This window comes from Corvus cornix, chromosome 3 (assembly GCF_000738735.6).
Source record: "Corvus cornix cornix isolate S_Up_H32 chromosome 3, ASM73873v5, whole genome shotgun sequence".
Classification (NCBI taxonomy): Eukaryota; Metazoa; Chordata; class Aves; order Passeriformes; family Corvidae; genus Corvus; species Corvus cornix.
In genome coordinates, this window is record NC_047056.1 from 18,836,083 (window position 1) to 18,861,026 (window position 24,944).

The window sequence follows — 24,944 nt, forward strand, 5'->3', positions numbered from 1 at the left end:
TACAGTGGTAACCACACACTGAACAAACTGAAAACAAAATAAAAAGGCAGGACCCTTAATTCAACATTGGTTTTCTGTTTAAAGAAGCAGAGGTCCTAGAGTGAGAAATATAATGTAAGTTAAGATTATCACATTGCATGGACAAGAAAGCAAAGTTAAAAATTCACAAGGTCAACTTACTTAAGCAATCAAAATGTTAGCCCATGACACAAGCTAAAGTAACTGTCTAAAGTACCCTGTCCATACTACAAGGCATGAAAACCACTGGTGAGCAGCTAAGAGCTTTTATACCCATGACTAACTACAGACCCAGCTTGTCTAACACTTCCAGCAAGCGAAGTATGTGCTTAAATATTTCTGTTTACAAAACAGAATGGTGCATGCGAAGCTGTGATGACTCATTTCACTTAATTAGGTCAGTAGCAAGTACTGTAGCAAAACCAACTTGCACTTGGTATCCTTCAAACTGTGGTGAATGGAAAGGGGATGGTTTTGTCAATGACCCCATGCCCAAGATAAGAAATTTGTCTTGTTTGATTAATAATAATCAGTAGTGATTGAAGGTCTAAAAGTTTTGCTGAAGTGCATACAATTTATCAGCTTTGAAGTTCTAGAGACCATCCTCTTAACCATGAGAATTTAGATGGGTTCACGCTCAGGAGCGGTATTTTTGTGCCAGTAACATACTCCACTTCCTCTATAAACCTTCATTAGATAAGTGCCCATTCCTATTAACACAATACTACTATCACTGCTTCCCATTCCCAACACTGCCTCTCTCTCAAGGAAAGGAATCCAACTACTGAACAGCCCTTTGTACAGTGCAAGCCTGATGACAAAGTTATAAAGCTTCATGTTGCAGTGATATTAAACAGTACATGAAGAATCAAAAACACAATGTAATAGCTCAGTGCAGAAAGAAAAAAAAAAAGGGTGACTGATTTCATAGAACAGAACAAGAATTTTTATTATTTTACTTACAATTCACAAATGACCCATTAAAATACTAACAGAAATTATCTTAAGTATGCTAATGAACGACCCTCTCACCCTTATTTGCTTTGTCTTTACAGTTGCTTCAGTGACTGTGCAAAAATTGTGTTAAAGTTTACTTAAGAGCTTTCAGGCAATCAATATTCATTCACTCAGTCACAGCTGAAGAAATATAAAGCTTCAAAACAAAGATTATTTTTTCTGAAAATCATAATCAATATTTTACAAATGAAAATATCATACCAACAAATTACCCCATTTTTCAGTGTGAGCAGAAGATGCATGGAATAAATATATTTAGAAGTTACTGAAGAATTAAATTCCTAAATTCAGTGGTTAAATTACTAAATTTAAACATCTATCCTTAGTTCTACTATCAGCTGCTTCTAACAGTACCTAATACTGTTTCTCTTGTTGCCAGCTTCCCACTCAAAAAAACAAATAATAACAGCAAAGACCTACTGCATGAGTAATTTATGTACTATTTGTGCAGTGTGACAACATCATTTGTATGCTATGAAAGTCTTATTTATACTTGGAATGGTTTATTGAATTATTATCAAGTATTTTTGTATGAAATACAACTTAACATTAAAACTATTGTCCTAAAACTGAGTTTTTCTTAGTTTACCAGAAACATACTTTAGCTTCTCATTGCTCAACAATGAGACAAACTCGCCCAGCTCTTCAAGTGTCAACACCAAGCTAGGTGGAAAATAAGCTACATGAGCAGCACAGGATTTCCACAATATGCTCTGTCACACGCTGCCTTCTAGCTCAAATATTAGCAAAGAGATTTGCTTAATATAGGATATAGGATTTAACAGCAAAGCTTCTGCATGGACTGCACAGCAGGTTAGATTAAAAACCCAGAAGAACCCACACTTACAAGTACTACAAAGGAGACATTAAAGCAAATAAATCAAAGTATAAAAGAAATAAAAGGAAAAAGAAATTAAAGCAAAGCTGTTTATAACTCCCCATAACCAAAGTGACACAATAAAATGAATGTAACAGCAGCCAGAGATAAAAGAACAGCAATAAGCCCTGGCCTCTTTCACTCATTTCTACAGCTACAGACAGCAGCAGTCTAGTACTTCTAAACAAAAAAAACCCCAAATTTTTATAATGGGTGTCCTTCAGTAGGACAGTACAACATTTCTGTGTTTCAGCCACAACAAAACATACGCAGAGTTAAATAGTAAAAATCCAAACCGAACAAAAATCCCCAGGGTTTTGATAAAACACTTATCACAATCATTATGAAGGACTGCTGAATTTCTATCTACAGGCATAAACAAGGCTGTTCTGATTATATTCACTCATTTTGTCAATTCTATGCACAAAAAGTAATTGCCACAGGTCCCTTGAGTTCAGCAAATATCTTAAAAAGTTGAAAGAGTATAAAGACAAATGTAGAAAAACCCATTAAAGCAATAAGAGTTGGTACTCTAAGTCCACAAAAAACCAATTACTACATTAAAGAAAAAATCCAAGAAAAATACCATCCTTTACAGCATTACATCTTGGTTTAGCATGTAGACAAATTGTTTGTGCACCTAATTGGAAATAAATTTACTGTTGGCAAAGAGAAAAGCTAGAAGAGGAAGAAAGAGCAAAACAGCCGTGCTCAGATAGGAACCACACGGAGTCACTGCCCTCAGACACACGGATGTGCACATTATAGCACGGAGACCACACTCTCCCAAGGTCACACACAAAAATGTTGTTTAGCAAGATAAGGGGATCAAGTATTTTTGTCAAGTAAAGGATCACAGTTCAACTGTTTACAGAATTCCAGATGTTATGGTCTATTCTTACCTTTTGCAGACTAGTAGGATTTAGCTGGGTTTTATCTATTATTTTCACAGCAACCTTGGGAAAAAAAACAAACAACTATGAATTACTAAACTCAGAAGAAGGTTTGAACAAAAATATATTGCACCTCTGTGAGCAAGAGCATGGATGCACCTCTCAAACACGCATGTGTGTCTACTTCTATACATTTCATCAAGCAAAATTCTCTAACCTATTAGGATTTACCAGCAGGAGCTTGGAACTTTGCCACCAAGGAATCAGTTATAAACTTATGTCTGTGTTTGGACTGAACATTGTTATCCTGTCCACTGTTATCTTGTCCAGGCCCTCCAAACACAAGATTTATCTATTAATAGATCACCAATATCAATGAAATCAATCAATACGTTTCTCTTCAGTTTTAGAAATGCTTGGGGATGAACAGATGCCTTTCCAGCCCCAAAATACCCTTTGATGCGCAACAAACATTTTGACCCTCTCACCAAGAAGCTACATTTTAAAAAGGGGGTGGGTGGGTGGTTAGATGGAAACTCAGGCATGTCAGGTAACTTCTTCTATATCCTGAAACAGCCTCTAGAAGAAACACTTATTATAAAGATAGCCAAAGAGAACATAAACCAGACTGTCAGCCTTTTTGTTTTTTTCCAAGGCTTACCTCTCTTCCAGTAAGCACATGCCTTGCCAGTTTCACTTTGGCAAAATTTCCTTTTCCTATTGTTTTCAGTAAGCGATAATTTCCAATGTGAGGATGCTCTTCATTTGTAGATGTGATGGAGTTCCTACATCGGGGGATGTTTTGTCTGCTACTTGACTTGATAGGCTGGATGTGTGGTTCAGTGTATCCATCCACAGAGGTGTGCTGCAAGGCAGATGAAATAGTTGGGAATTTAGCTACTTGGATTTTAGACAATTGCAACAGAATAGACTACAAGCATAAAAAGATGTAAAGGGGAGTCATTTATTTAACTTTTACAATATCACTGGTAACTCTGGATGGCAACCTAAGGAGAAAATGCTGCCTTTGGGCAGAGTTCGATACATGTGTCATGAAAAAGAGTCTACAGAAAGATTTTACTAGCTCCAAAAGCAAAACTAGACACCTAGGCAGTAATCTACAAACCATTACAGACTTTTTAAACTTGCCAAGCCACACAGTATAGCACTATGTTGCAGATATATTTGTCTGACCATAATCAAAGTTAGTCTTTTAAAAACACGCCGTACAAAACATACTTGTACCTTGGCATATTTGGAAACAAGGTTTCACTCTATTTTTTTCTTAACTTTCTTAAGTCAAATGACATTACCAACATTTTTTTTAAGTAAGCTTTGCTCCCCAAACACGTTTGCATCTTTTTTAAGTTCTTATTCAAGTAGCAAACAATCTACGCCTCTATTTAAAAATAACTATTCTTTAAAACTCCATGAGATCGCATAAAATATTTTAAATCTCAAAAGTCTGAAGAACTAAAAGGAAGTTATTTTTAATGCATGCCAACACATCATCCCACATTAAATGTTAGTCACTGAAATCTGCAGTGCTTCTGTACTCTAACTTCCAAGTATATAAGGGGCAAGTTACAGATGGGGCTTGGAATTGTTCCAAGGAGAAACCAAAGTAATGAAAAATGTCAAAGGAGTGTTAAGTGTTTCAGTATTTCAAATACTTTCTAAGAGGGGCAGATGGGTACAAATGTTTAACAGGTAAAATTTAGCTTCTCATCTTTTAAATTACAGATTTTGAAAGCTGGCAAATACTGGAAGTAGAAAGAGGTCTTCCCAGAGCAGTTTTTAGATTTTGTAGCAGAAAGGCATGCTTACTCCCAGCTAAGCATAAAGCACCAACAGACACCTGAGTATTTCCCCATTACTGATTGCCTCAATTAGAGAGTGGATATCTTTGTAGAGAGCACTAAACAGCCTGTTTCTAGATCCTTGACCTTAAGCTGAAAGCAGAGTCTGAGGGTAGCTGGACTTTTACTGCTTCTTCCAATACCCAACCTAACGCTGGGCTGTGCACATACAACCCAGAACTGAAAGCAGTAACTTCAGCTTCAGTGTGCATTTGTTAGAGACTGAAGTCAATCCCCTCCTATAAACACTCCGGCTTACAGACAGTCCCACTGAACCAGGGAAGATTATTTCAGGACATAAGTGGTGGCAGTAGTGGAATTGGGAAAAGTAGCAAACAGCTGCAACACAACCGGAAAAAACAAGGAGTATACCTCAACCAGAATGTTCTTCCCAAATGTAGCACAACCCTGCTTACATCACCTCCAGCGCTATTAATTATTTACTACGGCCAAGAGAACAGCCCTAAATATAATTTTGTTTGTCTTTTCATTGCATGAATCCTTCTGCAAAATACTACTGTACTCCCACTGCTAAACTGTTTTCCAAATTACTGGAGAACCAAGCAAGCCAAGCATGTTTAGATTCTGTATATCAGAAAATTTATTCAGCTGTGAAATAACACACTAGTAATAATATTTATTCTTTAGAAGCACATCATTAAAATACTTTCTGTGGACTTTGAAAGAGAAGATCAGAAAGACAGCTCCAGGCAAAAAGGCTTTGAAGGAAGTCAGGACTGGACACTAGTCCCACATGTGATAAACCACAGCCCAAAGAAAAGCCTCCCCTAAAAATACACCCTGCAAAATCAGTATCTGTATGGTGCTAACAAAGAATGTTTCAGCTGTACCTAGAACCTCATCCAGGCCTACAGCATTGTGCTATACAAACAAGTTTTAAGCGTCTTTGAGCCTCTTTACTCACTGAATTCGATCTTCACTACAGGAAAATACAATGCCTACCAGAAGCATTAGCAATCCTAATATCAATTGCCAATTTCATATGTTTCACAGGATTAGCCTACTCCCAGCAGTCACCTGAAGGGATCTCTTAGATAAACAGTTAGATAGACTTAACCAATGCCATGGGCAAAAAGTAAGATGCCTTCACAAGACAGATCATTTTAATGCAGACTTAACAGGGAAAACATTTTTTCATCAAAATGACAGTACCAAACCTGAAGAGGAATAAAAAAGTAACAAGGTTCATGGTCATGATGATTCTGTATTTTGGTCTTTTTGTGACAGAAAATCTAAGCCACTCTGGATGGCTCCTAATTATTCCTTCTCAAACAGATTATCTTCAGTCAACCAACGATTCTCTCCAGCTATGCCCAAGGATGACAGAAATCATGCATAAAGCAGGTCAAATTTCCTAGTTTGTGAGCCACACAAATAAATATATACAACTTCTGAATTTGAACAGCACTGAATGAAATTCAAATTATTCTTGCAATAGGGCTCTTTTCGGCACATAAACTTGCTATTGTTGGAAAGTAAAGAGGAATTAAAAGTAGAAACTTATCAACTTTTAGAAATCAACATTCAATGAAATTGAAAGAAAATATTAAGAAGTTGAAAAAAAATTAAAATCAAGGTTAAATAACAGTATCTCAGAGATTATTTCCAAACAAAACTAAAGCTGAATTTCACAGAAGTATGCAACATCCACACTGTCTAGAAGGCCAGGCTACATAATTTTCAGATTCTTCTGGTCTATTACAATACCTTCATTCATTATGCATCAGCTACTATGTGGCTATTTAAAATGCATTTCAGTAGAACAATCTCTAAATTCTGAAAAATTTTTCAGGGCACTGGGAACAAGGGGGCTGTAAAAACCAACAGTCTCCTTGAAGTTCATTGTCATCTAAAAACAATTCCAGCTAACAAGCTGCATTTCCCACACAGGATTTTAATTAGAGATTCTGTTATTTCACTAGATATCCTGACACTATATCTTTATATATATTTAAATAAAATGTAGTAAGAAACACTACCTTACTAGTACATCATAAGCAAGACTCAGTAAATTCAGTTTTGCCAGTGTAAAATAAAGTATCTGGAAATAAACAAAATTAGATGTTTCTTAAAATAAAATGCAATTTTAAACAAAAACAAGGTGCAGCAGTAACAGAAGTTTAGAGCTGAAAAGTTTATTAGAGCATTTAGGTATTTTGCACACTAGTCAAGTATTTTAAAATAAGAAAATAACTCATGCAAAACAAAATCCACCACCTCCTCAGAAATCTCAAAGAAGTATTTCTAGCATTCAGTTTTAAATTGCAACAGAAGAGAGCTCGATTAACACTTATTGTTCCCTACTAGGTCTGTGTCTGACACTTTCCCCCAGCGTTGTTACAGAAAGCCAAGGGCAGTAAGACCACAAGAGAGTTAACCTGACCCATTGCTTCTCAAAGCTATCATTTTCTTTGTTTACCCAAGGTAACTGCCAAAGCAAGATGACCCGATGGCCAGACACATCATCTTTAAGAAAGTGCACAAGAACTAACCCCACCAAGTAGGTACAACGTGTGGGTTTCACTGCTTTACATATTCAGCATTCTTTAGCCACTTACTAGTCACTGGAGTAGTATTCTCAGGGATTATACACTGTAATTAAACTTACAACATCACCTATATTAACTGCTGCTACAGCATAGTCCTAAAAATTCCCCCAAACCATTTCAGTCACCAGTCCACACAACCTTTCTCTACCAAACAACACTGAAGGTCTCTACAGCCCTTCATAGTGAGAGGGTAATTTCCACACATCAATCTGCCTACAAACACACCTCACCTGATTAAACAAACCTCTTAGTCCTGAATTTTCCCCATCTTGATTTATTACAAGGCAAATTCCTTGGTAGGGTCAGCCCATGGAAGCAAAGTCTGCAGAAAAGGCAAATCATCACACTTTTCTCTCTCAGTATTTTATATCCTGCCCTGGATGTAAGTATCTTGCAGCCAATTTTTATATTCATAACTCCTACCGTTTCCAAGCATGTGCCACACACATGAGTATTTGTAACAGCTGTCATATTTTGCAAATATGCAAATATTTTTCAAAACAGCTAGCCCATACAGAGGGATTCCGAAGGGTTGAGAAGACAGTCTCCTAAATAGTTCTGATCTGCAACAGCTCTGCTCTTAATATATGTATAATGTAGTGGGAAACAGTACTTTACTAGTACACCATAAACATGACTCCCGATATACTCAGTTTATGCCAGTACAAAATAAAGTCTCTAGAAATAAACACATAACATTAGATGTTTCTTAAAATATAATGCCCGGAAAGGAAGGGGACAAAGATGTGAAATACTGTCCTGGATGTCCAGCTGCTGTCAATTTGCTGTCTGCAACTATTCCTTTAGGACCTAGGAGCTTCTAGCAAGCCACCTCAAGCAAGACTTTTGCTGAAGTAGCAATCAAACTAAAGCAAGGAGTCCAATTTTTTGAAAGCTCTTGGGAAACTTCAATGTAGAAACCATCAGAGATGTTCAGATGAGCTTGTTCTGCATCACTTGTCAAGAGCGTCCAGGTAGTACAGGTATGATGCATAGTGCACCTGCACAGGATTATAGTACCTGATCCCCCAGTTAGGGGCAGAAGAAGGGGATTCCCTCCTCTACCAGGTAAGCCTCACACCTGCACAAAACCACAGCTTACTCTTGCCATACATATCTATCACATCATACTACAATTACTAAAGCACCTCTGGTCTAAATCAAAACATTAATAGAGCACTACCTAATTTTACATATCTCTCAGACATGTGAAGAAGTGCTTTGGAAGGGGCAATTTAAAAGGCTGAATGTATGTACACGTGATTTTTTTCATAATTTCTTAACAGCAATTAAATGCACACTAGACTGGAAATGCATGACAGAAATTTTGCTATTAAAAAAAACCACCAAAGCGCAAATCAACCAACCTTCCCCACTGAAAGAGAGGATAACATGCAGGACTACACTCAGAAAAACCAAAACCACAATGACAGAGTGAGGAAAGAAGTAGATACAGTTTTGAAATCAGATGCCAAGATCAGTGCATGGCAGACACAGAAGAGAATCAAAACTGTGACAAAATTTAGAATGTACCCGTGTCCTGTGCCCGCTCATGAATGCTTTCCAAAAGTACATGAAGAAAACAATCAAACACATGCATATACATCCTTCTCTTTAGATCACTTACATAATTTGTAGAAATGCCAGACATGATCTTTTAGAATAGCTTGAATCTATCAGCTATAAGATACAATGATTTGAATAAAGCTGGCCTGAGTCAAGCATACACAAACATTTCATTAACTGACATTGCAACTCTGAAAAGCATTTTATAAAACTTCATAAAAAACTCCAAACTACACAGCACCAAGAAAGATACTAAACAAAATAACTTCCTCATTTTATTTTTGCATCTCTTCCCTTTTCTTCCCAGTTGTAATATTCTGTATTTCAAAAAGAGAACTTCAATGCTGATAGTAAAACATTTCTACTGCAACGTGAAATACCATCCCCCAATGCCAATAGACAAATAGTGCTCCAAAAGCAGACATAAACACAGGTGATAGGTAAACTTATGCTGAGCACTGAGTAAATCTTATCCTGTGCTCATTACTAGGGGATCTAAGCCCCATGGAAATTTTGGTGGGCGTGTTTTGTTTGGGTTTTTGTTGTTTGTTTGCCTTTTAAGTGCTCAACATATGCGGATCTATGTGAGACATACAGAAATGTCTGCCAACTTTGAGACAGAATTGTTTTTCTCATCTCAAGCTACACAAGATGCAATGTTTACAGCTCCATACTTGAAGCAATCTAGGAAAGAAAACACCCCGTGATCTACCAGTGCAGAACCAGACACAGCTAATAAGAGTTTCAGAAGTTCATACACAAGGATCTTTAGAATGCTTCTAATTTTCATATGGTTACAGCACCCTGCATTAATCCTGTGCATGATATAATATGCTCATTCCCTTTTTTTTTTTTTTAAACAATGCAGTAATGTCATATGGAAGGGTGGAGTTCATTATCATGTGGAATTACAGATCTGTTTTATTTGATGGATAAAAAAAAAAAACCTTAAAAATGTGCTGGTCCACCCCCAAGACGACAGCCAAAGCATTTCAGAAAAACAAATACCTCCATAGCATGAAACCAGGTCTTGTAACCTGAACTCAGCTAACACATTTCCTCCTCTCCCTGGGCCTGAAGCCCTCAGTCTGGCCAGGCGTGCAGGTGCAGCAGAACAGGACCTTCCTGCCTTTGTTCCATTTCACTCAGAATTGGCACAGTTATTTCAACCTGGCACTTTCCTTCCTGACTCATCCCAAACACACAAACAAGATTTTCCAGGGCTAATTCAGGACAGCCAACCCATATCATCTCCATTAATTGCTAGGACAACTCTGAACCCTCCCTGTAGCCCCATGAAAACTGAGACAAGCCAGCTAAAAGCTGCTGCAGTAAACCACAGGTGGAACCAACAGGAGGGGGAAAAAAAGGAAAGTTTTTCCTAAAATCCTCTTGTTTACTCATTTTTGTCATTGGGTACAGTACTAGAAACTACCATCAGCCCTATCAAGCAAAGGAGTAAAACATTTCCTATCTTGTCAAAATAAAATGTCAAATGTCCCTCACACACGAAACACAAATTTTTTTTGAAGAAAAGCACTTATGGGAGGGGGAAGGAAGGAGCAAGACTATTCTTACAGCCTCCTGGACACATTTAAACACAGTCCTTCACAGATAGAGTTCTTTCAACATTTCTTGCCAGCCACTGCTCTTTCTTCAGGAGGTGAACAGTTTAACCTTGCCAGTCTTTTTTGACTTATTTCAGGAGATCTTCAAACCTGCCAGCACAGAGCTCCCCATGAGTATTCCCATCTCCCCCAGTACATCCTGCCAGCACTTGGAGGCACAGGCAGCTACAGGGCACTACTGATTCTGAATGCCACAGCACCCACAGTTTGCTCAAAAATCCTTTGTGAAACAAAAAGAAAATTAAATGCAAATGTTGGTTGTTAATTGAACCAACCAAACAAGAACAGGAACACACCCAGAAAGCGAAACTTCTGGCGAAGGAAACTGGCTGGTGTTTTTATTGCACTTATAAATGATGCAGCCAGGTCATTTTTCAATCGGCCTGATGAAAGGCAAAAGAGGGAAGACATGAAACAGCTTACAGTTCAGGATCATGTCAAGCACATGGAGTTTCTCAAGCATTACAGGGCTCAAGAAGTAGAAAATGCTTTAACATCAAACTTCAAAACTGAGGGGAAAGAGCTGTTTCTACAGCCTAGAGACTGCAATCCTGAAACCTGAGGCTTGCCTCCAGATGAGGAATACAGCAGCAGGAAGCAAGGTTTGCTCACAAAAGAGTGACCAGATTAGAGTGCAAAGCATGTCTGACACTCAGGATCAAACAACCACTCTGTTGCACCAGCTGAGGTTTTCCTACAGAAGGAAAGGATACAGCAGCTAATTGGGACCAGGCTCTGAATCTCAACTCATTCTTCCTCTCAAAGTTTATGAAATGGGCATTTTTTCCTTATCCACTGCATACCTGAAACAACTCTGGATGAGTCTCCATTTGGCATGGTGGCCACTGAAGCTGATCCAACACTGCTCACATGCCCACACACACCTACAACCCCACTACTGCTGGGGCAGCAGGACAGACAGACAGCACAGGCAGCCAAGCCAGACAAACCCTGGCAACTCTGCTGCCAGGGTCACCTCCAGCTCCCAGAGCACAGGCAACCCCAGACAGCTTCCCAGCAGCAAAGCAGGCACAAGGACAAAGGGCAACACCCAGCACTGGGAAGACGGATCACATCAGCTCTATGTTAAACTCTTGTGGAACTGTGCTATCAGGACAGGAACAACATGGAAAAGAAAAATGATCACACTACTTTTCTTGATAATCCAAAGGCAAATTGACACCACTAGTGAAACTTTAGCTAGGAGATACTTATTCCTATTCCACAACAAGGTAAAAACACAGTAGGGCTCAGGAAAGAACCAAAACCAACACAACAACAAAAATCCTCTGAAACACAAAAAGCCCCAAACCAACAAAAACAATCCCACAAACAAGTAAATAGCTTGCTTGCGTTGTTTACCCTCAGAAGAGCCCACAATGTGATCTTCACAAGCTCCCCTTTAGGGATGACATGCATGGGGCAGAGCACCCCTAACACTTTGCTACACAAAAGAGAAAGTTAAGTTCCTCCTCTAGTGAGCTGGACAGTATTTCTAAAGTCTTTATATCCCCATTACTGGATTCCTCCAGTGGATCCAATGATGAATTCACCAAGACAGATCACCATCTCCTTTTGAAGACTATTTTACCTCAAGGTCTTATTAACTTTCCGAAGTAAAGACAGCTTCTAAAAAGTGATGAGATGACCAATTAAAATATCCAACCTGATAGAAGTACATACTAATTGATGCACAAATGTCCTAGAAAAGAAACTGTCTTGGACAATGCAGGACTCTGCAATGTCTGAGGATCACATCAAGCTCTGTTTCAAATGCTGTTACCCAATGTTCAGCATGATTTTGCAATATTCTCTTGACATGCTCTTTTTAGGGATATTGGAAGTCTAATCTAAAGAGTATGGAGACTCATCTTAACAATTCCCTTCATACAATACAGTACATACAAAATAAATGTAACGAGAAGTAGTTTTCAAAATTAACTTGTTGCCTAACCAGAAAAGGGAATAAAAAGCATGGATTTACAGCAGATTAACAAGGCCTATCTCAAGCCCTTCCACAGAGCCTTCAAGTGAGGGGCAGGGAATCCTTCCTGACCTGAAGAGCACTTTCATGGCCTCCTGCAGTAGAGCATAGTTTAGTTTCTCCATCTTCAAGGCTTGGTAATATGCACTGGTCCATCGCTCTGCAGCCAAGGACTTCTGGTGTCGGTAACAAGTCTTGCCTCAGAAATCTGAAGTGCAGAGGGCCTACTGGACCTCACCTGTCAAGGACATGTGGTTTTCATATTTAAGCCAGAATCTCATCAGACCCAGCATTCTGCAGACATACTTTTTTTTTCAAAAGCATAAGGTTCATTTACAAGCGTAAGGTGGACTTTGAGGAGTTACATTTTCGCACAGGAAAACCAGAACACCTTCCTAAGAGGAGGAAGCACCATAGCTGGCATAAGACATTTCTACCAACAAGCCTGCACTCAAGCAGCATTCAGTTACAAGAGTTCTGTCCCCTGAGAACAGGCTAGCAGAGCATGACCTGATGGTGGGAGCTGCAAAGTCATAAGGACACCACTAAACTTAGTTTATGCTTTCAGGAGGCCAACTACGTTTTACACACAGAGCAGGATTATGACAATGTATCCAAGTCAACTGGTTGGGACATAGTGAACTCAAACAAATCAAACGGCAAAATGAAGAAACTCTTCTGCTGAGTGCTCTCTACCTTGTTTTTCATGTAAGTGTTAATTAACAGATCAAATAAAACGTCCTCACTTGAGCTGTAGTAATTATTTACCTTTATCTGGATAATGCTATACCACATTTCAACTTAGCAAATATATTCCCAGCCTTGCACAGATTTATGCTTAACTTCAAGCTGTCCAAACAGCGTCTGGCCCTTGGACCAGCTCCTATCTTATGATCAAAGAGTGTGTTTTTCACAGAGCTCAGACTACAATATCCACAGAGCCCCTTGTTCCTAAACTCGTGCAACCACCCTGTTTTAACCTTTGGGCTTCAATTATTCATGATCACAAACTACTGTAATGCAGCACTCCAGAAATACATGCAACTAGGAAGCTAACTTGATAAAAGGAAAAAAGCAAACAGCAGCAATATTCCTCAAAGACTTTGCAAAGTATGTAAAATAGCTAAAAAAAAGAATACATTTCTTTAGCTGTTTTAAACTGGAAGATACAGTGATACAGTAGACAATGAATACTGACAACCACACATATACAGCAGATATATGTTGATGTGCTGAATTCAAACCATGGACAGAAATCACACGAGTGTAACTGAGATGTAAAAACCAAGAACAAGAACAAACAAAACAAATTTAGTAGTCCACCAACATAATCCGGCTAAGGAAGTGAAAGAAAAAAAATCACAGGATGCAAAGAAAAAATTAAAACCAGCAGATAACGCATTTACCCAGACCATTAAAATAACAAGTTAGGAAAATGCGGAAGAAATAACGTACACATATATACAGGTAAATCTTAATAAGACACGCCAAATAATCTGTGATTAGAGGTTTGAACAAATCTAGTATGTATTCAAAATGAATAGTCATTAAAATAAGCAGCAAATCCAACAGTAAGAAAAAAGACGTATGACCTTTTCTAGAATCCTTAACAATCTGTTGGTGAGGAATCCCAGATCTTCATCTACAGGCTTTACACAGCAGCCCAGCCGGCAGGCTGTAAAAACTGGGCATTTCAAACTTCTTTATCTAGATAGTGAGATACATCAAATAACCAGCAGCAGCAACAGCAGCCTCCAGCCCACCATTAGCAGGGGCAACTCTCAATTCTGTCCTGAGCTGGACATCAAACAGTTTGAATAATACTAGGGCAGCATGCCTAGAAATCCCCAACTGAAGTGCCTTACCAAATGATATGTTGTCTCATATTAAAACAGGAATTAATTTGATTCAGTCTCAAGGAAAGGAAAGTCATAAAAGCAGAGGAAGTCATGGGAACCTGAGGGCAATGTCACAGGTGACAGGGATTACCAACCTCCCTACTGGAAACTGGGGTTTTTTCCCCAAAACCTTAAAGGAAACTCATCGCTAAGCAGATTTCAAATGGACACAACTGAATTATTCCAAGTCTTAGGATGAGCTGCCAGCAATGCTTTGTTCTCTCTTCCACCATCCGTGTGCCAAGGGTCCTTTATCCACCCACAGTCCTAAAATGCTCCTTGCCTCTTAAAAGATGAGGAAAGCCACAGCATGGCAGAAGACATGATCACATATTCCTTTATGCAGCATTGCAATCCCTGAATTATCACAGGCTTGCTGGGAATTCTATTTTTTTCCTTAATTTACCAAACTAACTAGAACGCTTCCAACCTCTGGGGATGACAACTATTGCATTAAGTATTTCTCTCTTTTCACCAAACAGTTAAGGAATCTATTCATTTTCTACTGCCTTCCTGTGATCCAGCAGCTGACCTGAAATCAAGCATAGTTTTGGAGAAAGGGTAGGAATCCATCTGGAGGTACACTTAACTTGAATATATAACTGTTCTACAGGCAATAAACTTGACAGTCCCCCAAGTCTGCTTTCTTTTCCTCTGTCATTCATTGAGTTTAATCTTCAATTAAATCAAGACAATATTAGGAAAATGGCTGGCACACCATTAATACTTCACTTGATCATAACTCCAATCTAATACTCAAGTGCTGTATTTAATTCAGCTTCTTCAGGTTAGTGATTATTATGTGAAGGTAACGAAAACAGATGGATAGAGAAGTCCACTTTGTCTCTTCTACACCACTCCAGAAGGCTTGGTATCTCTCACTTTGAAAATAATTCTATTGAAATGTAATACTACACACCACTAGGAAATTAATTTAATGAGTAATGGTGAAAAAGCTTGTACACAATACCAAAATACAAAGTTTCACAAAAGGTCACACAGAAAACTAATAATAACAGCAGCAGCAGCAGTAATAATATGTTATCTTGTAGTATTTAGGAAACACTGACTTTTATATGAGTGCTGTACTTCTGCAATCACTGGTTAAGCAAGCATAGCTTTCTTAAAAAGGACCTTTAAATGCAATTTTATCAGTCTACTTTGCACAGGCTGTGGGATTAGATTTCCCTTAGCCTGACTACAAGCACTGCAGGAGGCATACATTCTCTGATAATAATCATGTCTTCCCTGACTAATTCCAGCATCTGTATTAGCTCGACCCTCATTGCTCATACCAGGTTTGAGGATAAGATTTCTCTGGACTATGCAGTAGATGGAGCAAGAGTTACATAGTGAAGGGCTTTCATAAATTGTCTTTGTTCACGTGCATGTTATGTCTACCACTGGAAGAAAGAAGTCTAAAAACCAGTCAGTCTTCTTCAGTTAATATCAAATTAAGAAAAACAAATTTTAAAAGCTATTATACATAGGTGTGCCTGCTAAAAACTACTCAGGACAGTATTATTAATATTTTCTGTACCCATTTCACTGTATTGAATGATTAAAACTGCTAATCCTTTGGGAGTCTGATCTTAAGGAAAAAATACTATTTTAGTCCTCCAACAAGTAAAGACATATTCTTTGGTTTATTCTTTTTTTAACCACCAGTAGACTGTTCTTACTATAATGGCAGGAGGAAGAAAATCAGATTACTGATGGGAAAAAAAAATTACTAAATAAAACCCCAAATGGTTTAAAGAATTATATTACCTTGAATCAATAATGTTATCTGGAACGAGATATGAGTAAATACATTACACATGTAATCCATTTGTGGAAAACAACCATACCCTCTGTAAGAGCTCAATGTAGCATTTCACCGACTAAGGTAATTTCCATGGCAAAAAACAAGACTCCTCTTAACACATTAGATTCTCCGAATTTCTCAGCTATGTCTCTACTTATTTGAAGTTAAGACAAACATCTAAGAAGTAGAAAGATACTTACATATGACTGAAGCCAAGCATGCACTCTCAAAAGGAATGTCAGATATTTACTGTTTAAGCACAAGTAATTTACACTGCTGCTACACAGCCTGCAGTACACCCTACACTCCCCTTCTCCAACTCTGCAACTCTCACCCATTAAATTCCTCACGTATCTGAGCATATGGAGAAAATCTCTAAGAGAACATGATAAAATTGTATGCCCTTTCTAAGTAATCACTATGAAGCTTTGGTTACTCTCTGCTGTTATCTGAGAGAAGAAAGCACAGTAACTTTACCAAGGTGGAAGGAAGGAACGGTAGAATGAGGAAAACATGGTCTAACTGATGAGTATTTCAAGTTGTAACAATCCTTTTTGATAATATTTGAAAGAGCCCCCAACACAGAAACAGGTCTTCCCAGCCCACCCACAGCAAAGAATTTCTTCACTCCCTTTAGCTTTAAAATTCAGATTGTTCCCACATTAAAATGCTCCTCAGGATTCATACAGAAGGGTATTACTTGAAGGGTAAACAGGAGCTACAACTACATGGCTTTTATAAAGCTTTGTATTGGGTTTGCTTATGTCATTAAATGAGCAAAACTGGAAAAGGTCCCAGAAAGAGTGAGAAGCATAAGGAAGCTGGCAATGAGTATGCCAAGCTCCAGCACAAAAGCACGTTAGTAAGCAAAATGGGGGAGAAAACAAGGGGAGCAGGAGGAGCCAGATTGTGAGATTATAGCAAATTGCAGGGGTTTAACAGACAGCAAATTATTCAACAGAGTCAATCAGAAGGAATCTCAGAAAGATAGATACTGGATGTGCAAGGATAAAGCTGATGTGATGGCAGGTTCTAGACTAGCACCAGGTTTAAAATTAAATTGGTCAAATATTTGAGGGACTAAGTAAGGGAAGTTATCTATGTGACAACTTTATGATTACAAATAAATGGCGTTTTCCTCTCTGAAAAAAAAAGGGGCTGCTTGGAGACAAGTAAAAGATTTTTTTTTCTTTATTTTTCGATTACTTTCTTCCTGAGTATTGGGTTAAGATGACAAAGATGAGAACCAACAGTGGGGAAAGGAGGAATCCAGGAGGAAACCTTCCAGGAGAGCTTAAAATAGTACCCTACCCCAGTGACTAAGGCTGAGCATCCTCCTAAAAGAAGGCACGTGTTTTACTGCACCATGAGTAAGGTGTGGGCCCTCCTACAGAAGCACAGCAGAGGCACTACAGGTTTTACCACAAGTCTCACCTTAGGCAAGAACCTTTCCAGCAAGCCCTGCTAGAGCCTAATCTATCCAAATCTCATCTATTTTCTCCAACCACATCTGTCTAATGAAAGATACCACTTCACTCTAACAACCTTGCCTAATTCTGCTTGAGATTTTAAAAGTTATCATGTACTAGTTTACTTTATAATACAGAAGCAATTAGACTTTGTCACCAGTAATATTATCATTATCTGCTCTTGCAAAAGACTGCCATGGGCTATCCAGCAACTCTGTATGTTCAGCTACATGAACATCAATGTACTACACAAGTGCTTTCATCAGAGGTGAAGTAAAGTTCTGTCTTATTATTCAACGTATCACAACTGCATATGTTTAAAATACAGTTCTGCAACACAGCTGGACAAAATTCCTTATGTTCAATCAGTTTAAATATATGTTAAGTTTGGGCATCATCCTCTGCTTTGATTAACATTCTGCTACTTTTGTGAATTCTACAGGTGTTTAAACAAAAACCAGGATTATTATTCTGCTTACTGCCAGCACATCAGTAGGGTCACACTGAACAATGCAGAGGCTGGTCTGAAGTCAAATGTGATTCATTCCAACCTCAGCAAAACTCCATTACGTGTAACAACCCTTACCTCAGAAACCATTATGGCTGTGAATACACGTATCAGTGTGTGGGCATTCAGTGCTCTTTTAGATGGGGTATACATTTTGGAAATATAAACAATTACTCTGGCTATAGTTTACTGTAACCAAGAGTCCTCTTTCTGAGATACTGTCAGGCTTTTAAAGAAGCCAAGTGTGAAGAAAAAGAACCCTTTTTTCAATATACATTGTGTTACTGTATTTTGATTTTAGGTTTCTGTAACAATCACTCACTTGAATAAAACATTCCTAACTTGAAATAGTTTGCACACAAAGGGACAGAAGTCACTGGTACTGAGCACTTAAATCTTGAACAGCCATGAAAAATTCTCTCTAAAAGTCATCTTAATTTAAGGCACATTCATGCTAACCAAACAAGTGGACTGCAGACCACTCTCACAACCTACACCTAAGGTGTCCCACAAGTACAGGAACAGCAAGATAAAAAAAGGAAAATTACTTTTTCCTGAAACCATATACAACAAACAGCAGAACAAGAGAGCTTGAAAATTCACATACACATTCAATCCAGCAAGAGAAACTGCTTTCCACAAGGATTTAAGAAATGTGAAGTGACTGTTCATCAGCTGTCCTGATAAGATGGAGAATTTTAGAATAGCATAATGATCTTTCACTCTACAGAGGTGCCAAATAAACCTGTGCTTTTGGGTTTCACATAAATACAGCTATTGATCAATCATTAGACACTAAGCTGTGGCAGTGTTCCATCAGCATGTTTGGTTCATTGCTTTTAAGGTTAATTGTAGCCCAGCTGAATTTAACTGTGCAAGCACCTTACTACAGCTGAACATATGCCTCTCAGCAGAAGTTGCTGTTTTCTTTGAAAGCATACAAAAAAATCTCTGAAAAAAAATGCTTATATTAAAAAAAAAGAGAAAACAAAACCCCCCAACTAACCAATCAAAAAAACCCCACCACCAAACTTTTTTTTTCCAATTGCCATCTCGGGTCAAAAAAAATCAGTATCATGAGAAGCACAGAGAGTCCCTTCAAATGCTCTTGCCTTCAACTATTTTCCCACAATAGCTACAGCATGTTTGGTCACTACCTAGGAAATAAAAGTTGAAACAGTCACAGGGAAATGTATTTAAAAACAAGGGCCATCTTATCATCTTGGAACTTTTAACCTTAGATTCACTAGGATGCTCACCAAAACAATCTAAGCTGAATCATCACATGCAGCTATGAAGTCTCAAACTGACCTTGAGATCTCAACAAGCCTTTGATTTTGCTATTTTACAAAGTTATTCACAGAAAAACAAAGATGATTCATTCTTACATGAAATACAACTGGCCCAATTTAAAGCTCAGTTTAGCACTGAGCGCAGAGAACACACCAAAGAAAAGCTAATTGACAATGTGAAAGAAATAGAGAAATGCTAACAATTAAACAGGCTTGGTAGTTGATGTGGAGAAAGAGCTTCTTATTAAAACTCAGATTGAGTTGCATTATATTCATTAAACTGAACAATGTGAATGTTTCAATGAAACTTTCCCATTTTCATGGCTGTTTTCACAAACAGTCAACTGTGGAAAATATTTCTTCTTAATTTGCCACTGCCTAGAGCAGAGCAAACATTCAAGAATCGAGACCCAGAAAAAAATTGTGAAATCCTAAAAAAAAATTTTTGGCTATTCTGAAATTCCAGAAAAATTTAAAAAACACACCAACAAATCCAACCACAAAAAGCAAGCATTGTGTTTCCAACAACAAAAAAAAAAATAGATGGTGTCATGACCACAACATAAATAAGCTAAATTTGAAACTTGTCACTGTCTGCAGCAGCTTACAAGTAGTATGGTTAACCTGGAGGGCAGCACAGACTGTAAACATGTATTTTAAAATAAAGGACAGGCTGAAGTTACTAAAAGATAAGATCTAAAGAGAAGTGATAAAATGCTTTCTCTCTGATACTGCAACATATGAAAAGTTTGCTCGAACTCTCAAGTTGTGAGTAGGCCAATCTGTAAGAAACCTGTCTTAGGGCTGTAGCTGCACTATAGTTTTTTAGCTCCACATTAATTGTAAAATCGTCTCCTTCTTGCATGATAGTTTCTCAATGAATCTGCTTTACTGGAACACTGTTTAAAAGTTCTCTAAAGCATCAGTAAGACATTAAGGTGAGGTCTATCTAAATTCTGAGAACAAGAAAAAAAATTCCATGAATACAACTACAAATTACTGACTGAGAACATGATTTTACAGAAGTCACACTATCTACACTTAAAAATTCAATTACTATTTTTCCTGTGTTTAAACTATTGATATCAAATAGAAGCTGGCAGGAGATTCCTCTGCTAAGCAACAGCAATTGCGATAGTAAAAACTTAACACATTTATGATAGAGACATTTGTTTGCAAATATAATCAGGTGTCATGGGGGAAAAAAATGCCTTTACTGATGATTGAAACATTTTAAGTGCAGAGTTAAAAAATGTTTAAAATCTCTACTAATATAAACAGTAAGTCCACAGGACCAGAAACATACAATAGTAAAGACCACACTGGTAAGTTTCCCTAGAACATATTCTCCTTGTTCTAGTTCAGTGTTTAAGTCCACTGACCATGTAAGTACAGTTTTCAGAACATCAACCACAAACAATCCAACTTTATGTTTACCTATGAACCTCAAAACCCCACGGAGTATGAAATGAAACAAGTACTACAAGCAAACAGCATTAACTCTTTCTGAACTTTAACACTGTATACTCATTCGTGATGCCTAGAAAGAACACTGAACCATGAAGCTACATTTTCAATGCTTTGTACCAAAATATTCCTCTTCACATAAAGAAAATGAAACTGAATATGTGCATCACCTGTCCCATGACTGTCTCTGATCCACACAGAAGGTTAACTTCAAAATGAACCTTGCTCTCCCCATGCATAATGCTCTTGCTAAGCGTGTGTTTTCCCCCCACAACACAGGAGCCTGCTCCAGATGTGAAGTAAAACAACAAGTCTGCACCAAGGAAACACAAATCTTCAAAATAAGATTAGGAGAATATACCCTCTTCTTACTGTTCAAACAAACACACAACCTAACGGTGTATTTATGATCAAGGAAAATAATCTTGCAAGAAAAAACATAGGCATTCTTCACTTTGCTCAAGTCCTTCTCCTGTGGATAAGAAAGATACAGCTGTACTCTTGAACCCATAAGGCTTGGAAATTAGGCCATTCTTCTGCTTAAGGCACTGAAGGAAAGAATTCTTGTCAGATACTTTCTCCCACGCCCCCTTTGTCCAAATCAAAACCATGTGTTCTTATTGTGCAAAAGCAAATCCAGAAGGAAAAAAAAATCAGAAAAAATTATACATGGTATAACCATTATCATCCCAACTTGACCACTTCATTCTATCCTCTTATCTTTTGCCCTGTTCAATTTTTTATCTCTTTAAAATGTATCTGTCCTATAGGCTCCCCTGTCAGAAAGGCATCGTTAACCACACCCACTTTAGCTGGCATCCAAGATGTCACTTTCCCACAGCTAACCCACAAACGGGTGTGCATGTGTCAAAGTTATAATTATTTGTATGATAATGAAGCAAATCACATGATCATAGGTCATTGGTTTATCCTTCTTAAAACCTCCCCTGCCATGATATCTCAATCATTCTTGTACAGCACTGGCTAGGTAAGACAAACCACAATTCCCACATTCCTCCTCGACTCTGGCCAGAGTTATCATCCAGCACTCCTGCCTTGTTTGTTCCTTCTCCCACTGTAAACATGCCAGATCACTCCAGCAGAATTAAATAACTTTGAGGTATTTGAAAAGTACAAAACAAAATAATACCTTAAAACTTAGCTAGACACCACAGCACAAATAAACAGCAATACTTTCACAGATAATAATAATAACTTAAAAGATTAAATTACACTTGCTATAGAGGAAAAAAACCATGTATTCTTCTGCCAGACTTAGAGGTCCTTATATCAGAAAAAACAAACTACAGACTTAAAATTTAAAACTCTTATTAACTTTACTAGAAATATGATACAGCAAGTAGTATAGAGCCAACTGTCGAATCTCTGAATCTTTTTACACAGAGCTCCTCTACCTATGTAGTTCATCTCTTTTGCCTTAATTCAGGAAAACCATTCCCCAGTTTAATGACACAATACAAGGCAACATATTATGAAGGGAAAAACATAAAAGCCCCTCTTTCCTCAATGATACCAGCTCAATGAAAACAGAAGAGATACTCTAGCTAAAAGCTTTTGAATCCTATCCTCCTCTTCTTCCAGCAACAGCAGAGATGAGAAACGCAATTCACCCAAACTAACCCCAAGTGGAATTGTTTGAATGCAGTGACACACTACCTGTCACAGCCTACGTAAAACATATCAAGAGGAGGCTGTAAATAGTTACATGTACAAAATCAAGACACGGGGAAATTATTATTTTGAATACTACTCCTACCCCTCACTTGAGAAAATAAATCCAGTAATACACATGAAAACACAGTACTGCCTCCACCCATTAACTTCCCCAAGATTCCCAAAGAACTCTTAGTAAGAATAAGTGTTTGATAATCATAATCTACTTTGCTTCGTTAAACACAGCTTTCATGAAAGAGAAATAACATTTCCAGTGAAAAGTATTTATGGACATATGCTAGGGAAGTTAAACATAGCACTGGGAGATGTCAGGAATAGCAAAAAGTCAAAGAAAAGAAAAAGGGTGTGAAGCTCCACAGGGCAGACCTATCAGTTACACACACACTGATGCTTCACAGCCCCTGGCTCCCTCCACCTGTTGTCTGTCCCTTGCTGCCGGTTCCTGTACTTTTCACTCCAGCTTTCTGGTAAGACTTGATAAAAGTATTATGCTGCCTGATCTTATGCCTTCTAGAATATTTTCAAAGGGCACTGTGGGACAAAAGGCACAAGGAGTTATGGAAACAAGCAAGTTTTTCACCCATCCCACCAGGAACTCCTGTAATTCCTCAAGGAATGTATATTCTTATGATAGGTGCTATAGCCAAGGATTGGAATTTTTTTTTCAAATGGTAACACGCATGCTTGCACACTCACTGAGAAAAGCACACATTAAATTTTATTTATTTTCTATTTTAAAGTACTGAAAGCAGCTGCCAAGAGACATGGGGTGGTGGTGGCAGGGTAGCTCCCCATGATTTCATGCAACAACCTCACCCCATGTGCAGAGCACAGCTGGAGGCGTACGTGGGTCTGTACTCAGAAGCATCAATCAGCTCTCTCTGGGATACAGAGCTCCAGTCTGTCCCTTGGGAGTCACACAATGGAGCAACACTGCGATATGGCCACGCGCACCAGACAGAAGAAAAGAGCCTCTCCTGAAGATCACCATTAGCTGCTGACGAGAGCTTTGCTAATATACATACTGGAGAACTGGAAATATACACTACAAAGATAGACTTTTTTACCAGGCCAAAACACTGCTCCTTAATTCCTCACTCTTTCCAATTACTTCTCCCTTTAGTTGCAACTTCTCACCACCTCAGTTACTCACAGCTTACTAGCTCGACTTTGTACATCACAAGCCACCAGCATAAACAGTCCCCCAGTCCATTAGTGTTTATTAGCAGAAGGAAGCACATTAAAAGTAATTTAAGAGTCTTCACCTCACCCTCACAGAATCCATTTTGAAACAAGGAATGCTGCTAATCAGGAAGTCAGCAATGGACCACCTACTCCTCCTCCATCCTACATTTGCCTCTTTAGCCAAACGTCTTACATAAGGGACACCACGGGTAGCAAGCACAACTTCCTGAGGCTGCCCAACAGGCAGAGCTCGAGGTCACTGCTCCAAAACCCTGCAGACGTCACGCTAATGACAGCACCACAGTAACTCTGTGCAGATCTGGGAACTTACAACTGCACAGATCTTTGGTACTTATCTGGTTGGAGGATTACATTCATTAGTATAAGGTTGCAGACCTGCACCACGGTTTTCGGAAGCAAATGTGCAATTTTGAGTATTCTGATACCCTGTACAAATCTGGGTGTTTCAGATACCCAAAGCACTTCCTGAAATTACAATAACAAAATAATAACACTTACTACTCCTTAGGTGTCAAAAGTGAGTACTCACAAGTAGCATAATAATTTTTAAATTAACTGCCAACACTTAGAAGTTTTCATTCCATAAAAGATGAAGATAGTCTAAAGTATTTCCATTTGCCTTGTGTAAATTTTGCAAGTCCTATGGACTGTATTACCAGATATATACATAAAAATTTCTTATCCTTTCTTGTCATCTATCTCTCATCTACATTCCTATATACACTTGAAATAGAGAATCATGAGTAACATGTATCACACAAACCTGGAGTTTACCATTTAATTAAATCGAAATTTTCATCCCAAGGACTTGCTCATTCTTACAGTAACACAGAACTCATCAGTCCATGAAGAGTAAGGACAGACCAAACGCATCTATTTGCTTTAACTAAGAATAAGTCTGATATTGCTGTGTCAGTTCCACTGAGTGACTGACACTAAAAGCTCATTATAATAATTCACCACGCTAGGGTTTCACTTCTCTAGCTATATTACCTCTGTTACCTTTGTCTTCCAAATCATCTTCTTACAGTCACTTTTCCTTTCACATCATTCAGAAAGGCACTACTGCTTGGCCTGGTACAGTTACAAACCTTAGGAGCTCCTGCTACCAGGACCAGAGCCAGAACCTCTATAGAACAGATTGATGCAACACAAACAAGAATCTTCTTCAACCATTTCAGCCCACTAGG

The 24,944-nt window shown here is 38.2% G+C and overlaps 1 protein-coding gene across 6 annotated transcripts in view; it reads right to left on the bottom strand.

The window, feature by feature from the left end:
• The window catches only part of MARK1 (microtubule affinity regulating kinase 1), a 57,267-nt gene that overhangs the window by 31,094 nt on the left and 1,229 nt on the right, over positions 1-24,944 (bottom strand). For 2 of the 6 annotated variants that reach the window (XM_010393573.4, XM_010393572.4), the window contains exons 1-3: positions 12,485-12,584; positions 3,467-3,670; positions 2,815-2,868 (exon numbers count right to left, since the gene is read on the bottom strand). In XM_010393573.4, coding sequence (XP_010391875.2) covers positions 2,815-2,868; positions 3,467-3,670; positions 12,485-12,568 — 342 coding nt within the window. In that variant the 5' untranslated portion in view covers positions 12,569-12,584. Of the gene's footprint in view, positions 1-2,814; positions 2,869-3,466; positions 3,671-12,484; positions 12,586-24,944 lie in introns of those variants that run through there. The other 4 variants (XM_039568367.1, XM_039568368.1, XM_010393570.4 and 1 more) reach the window with 3 other exon arrangements.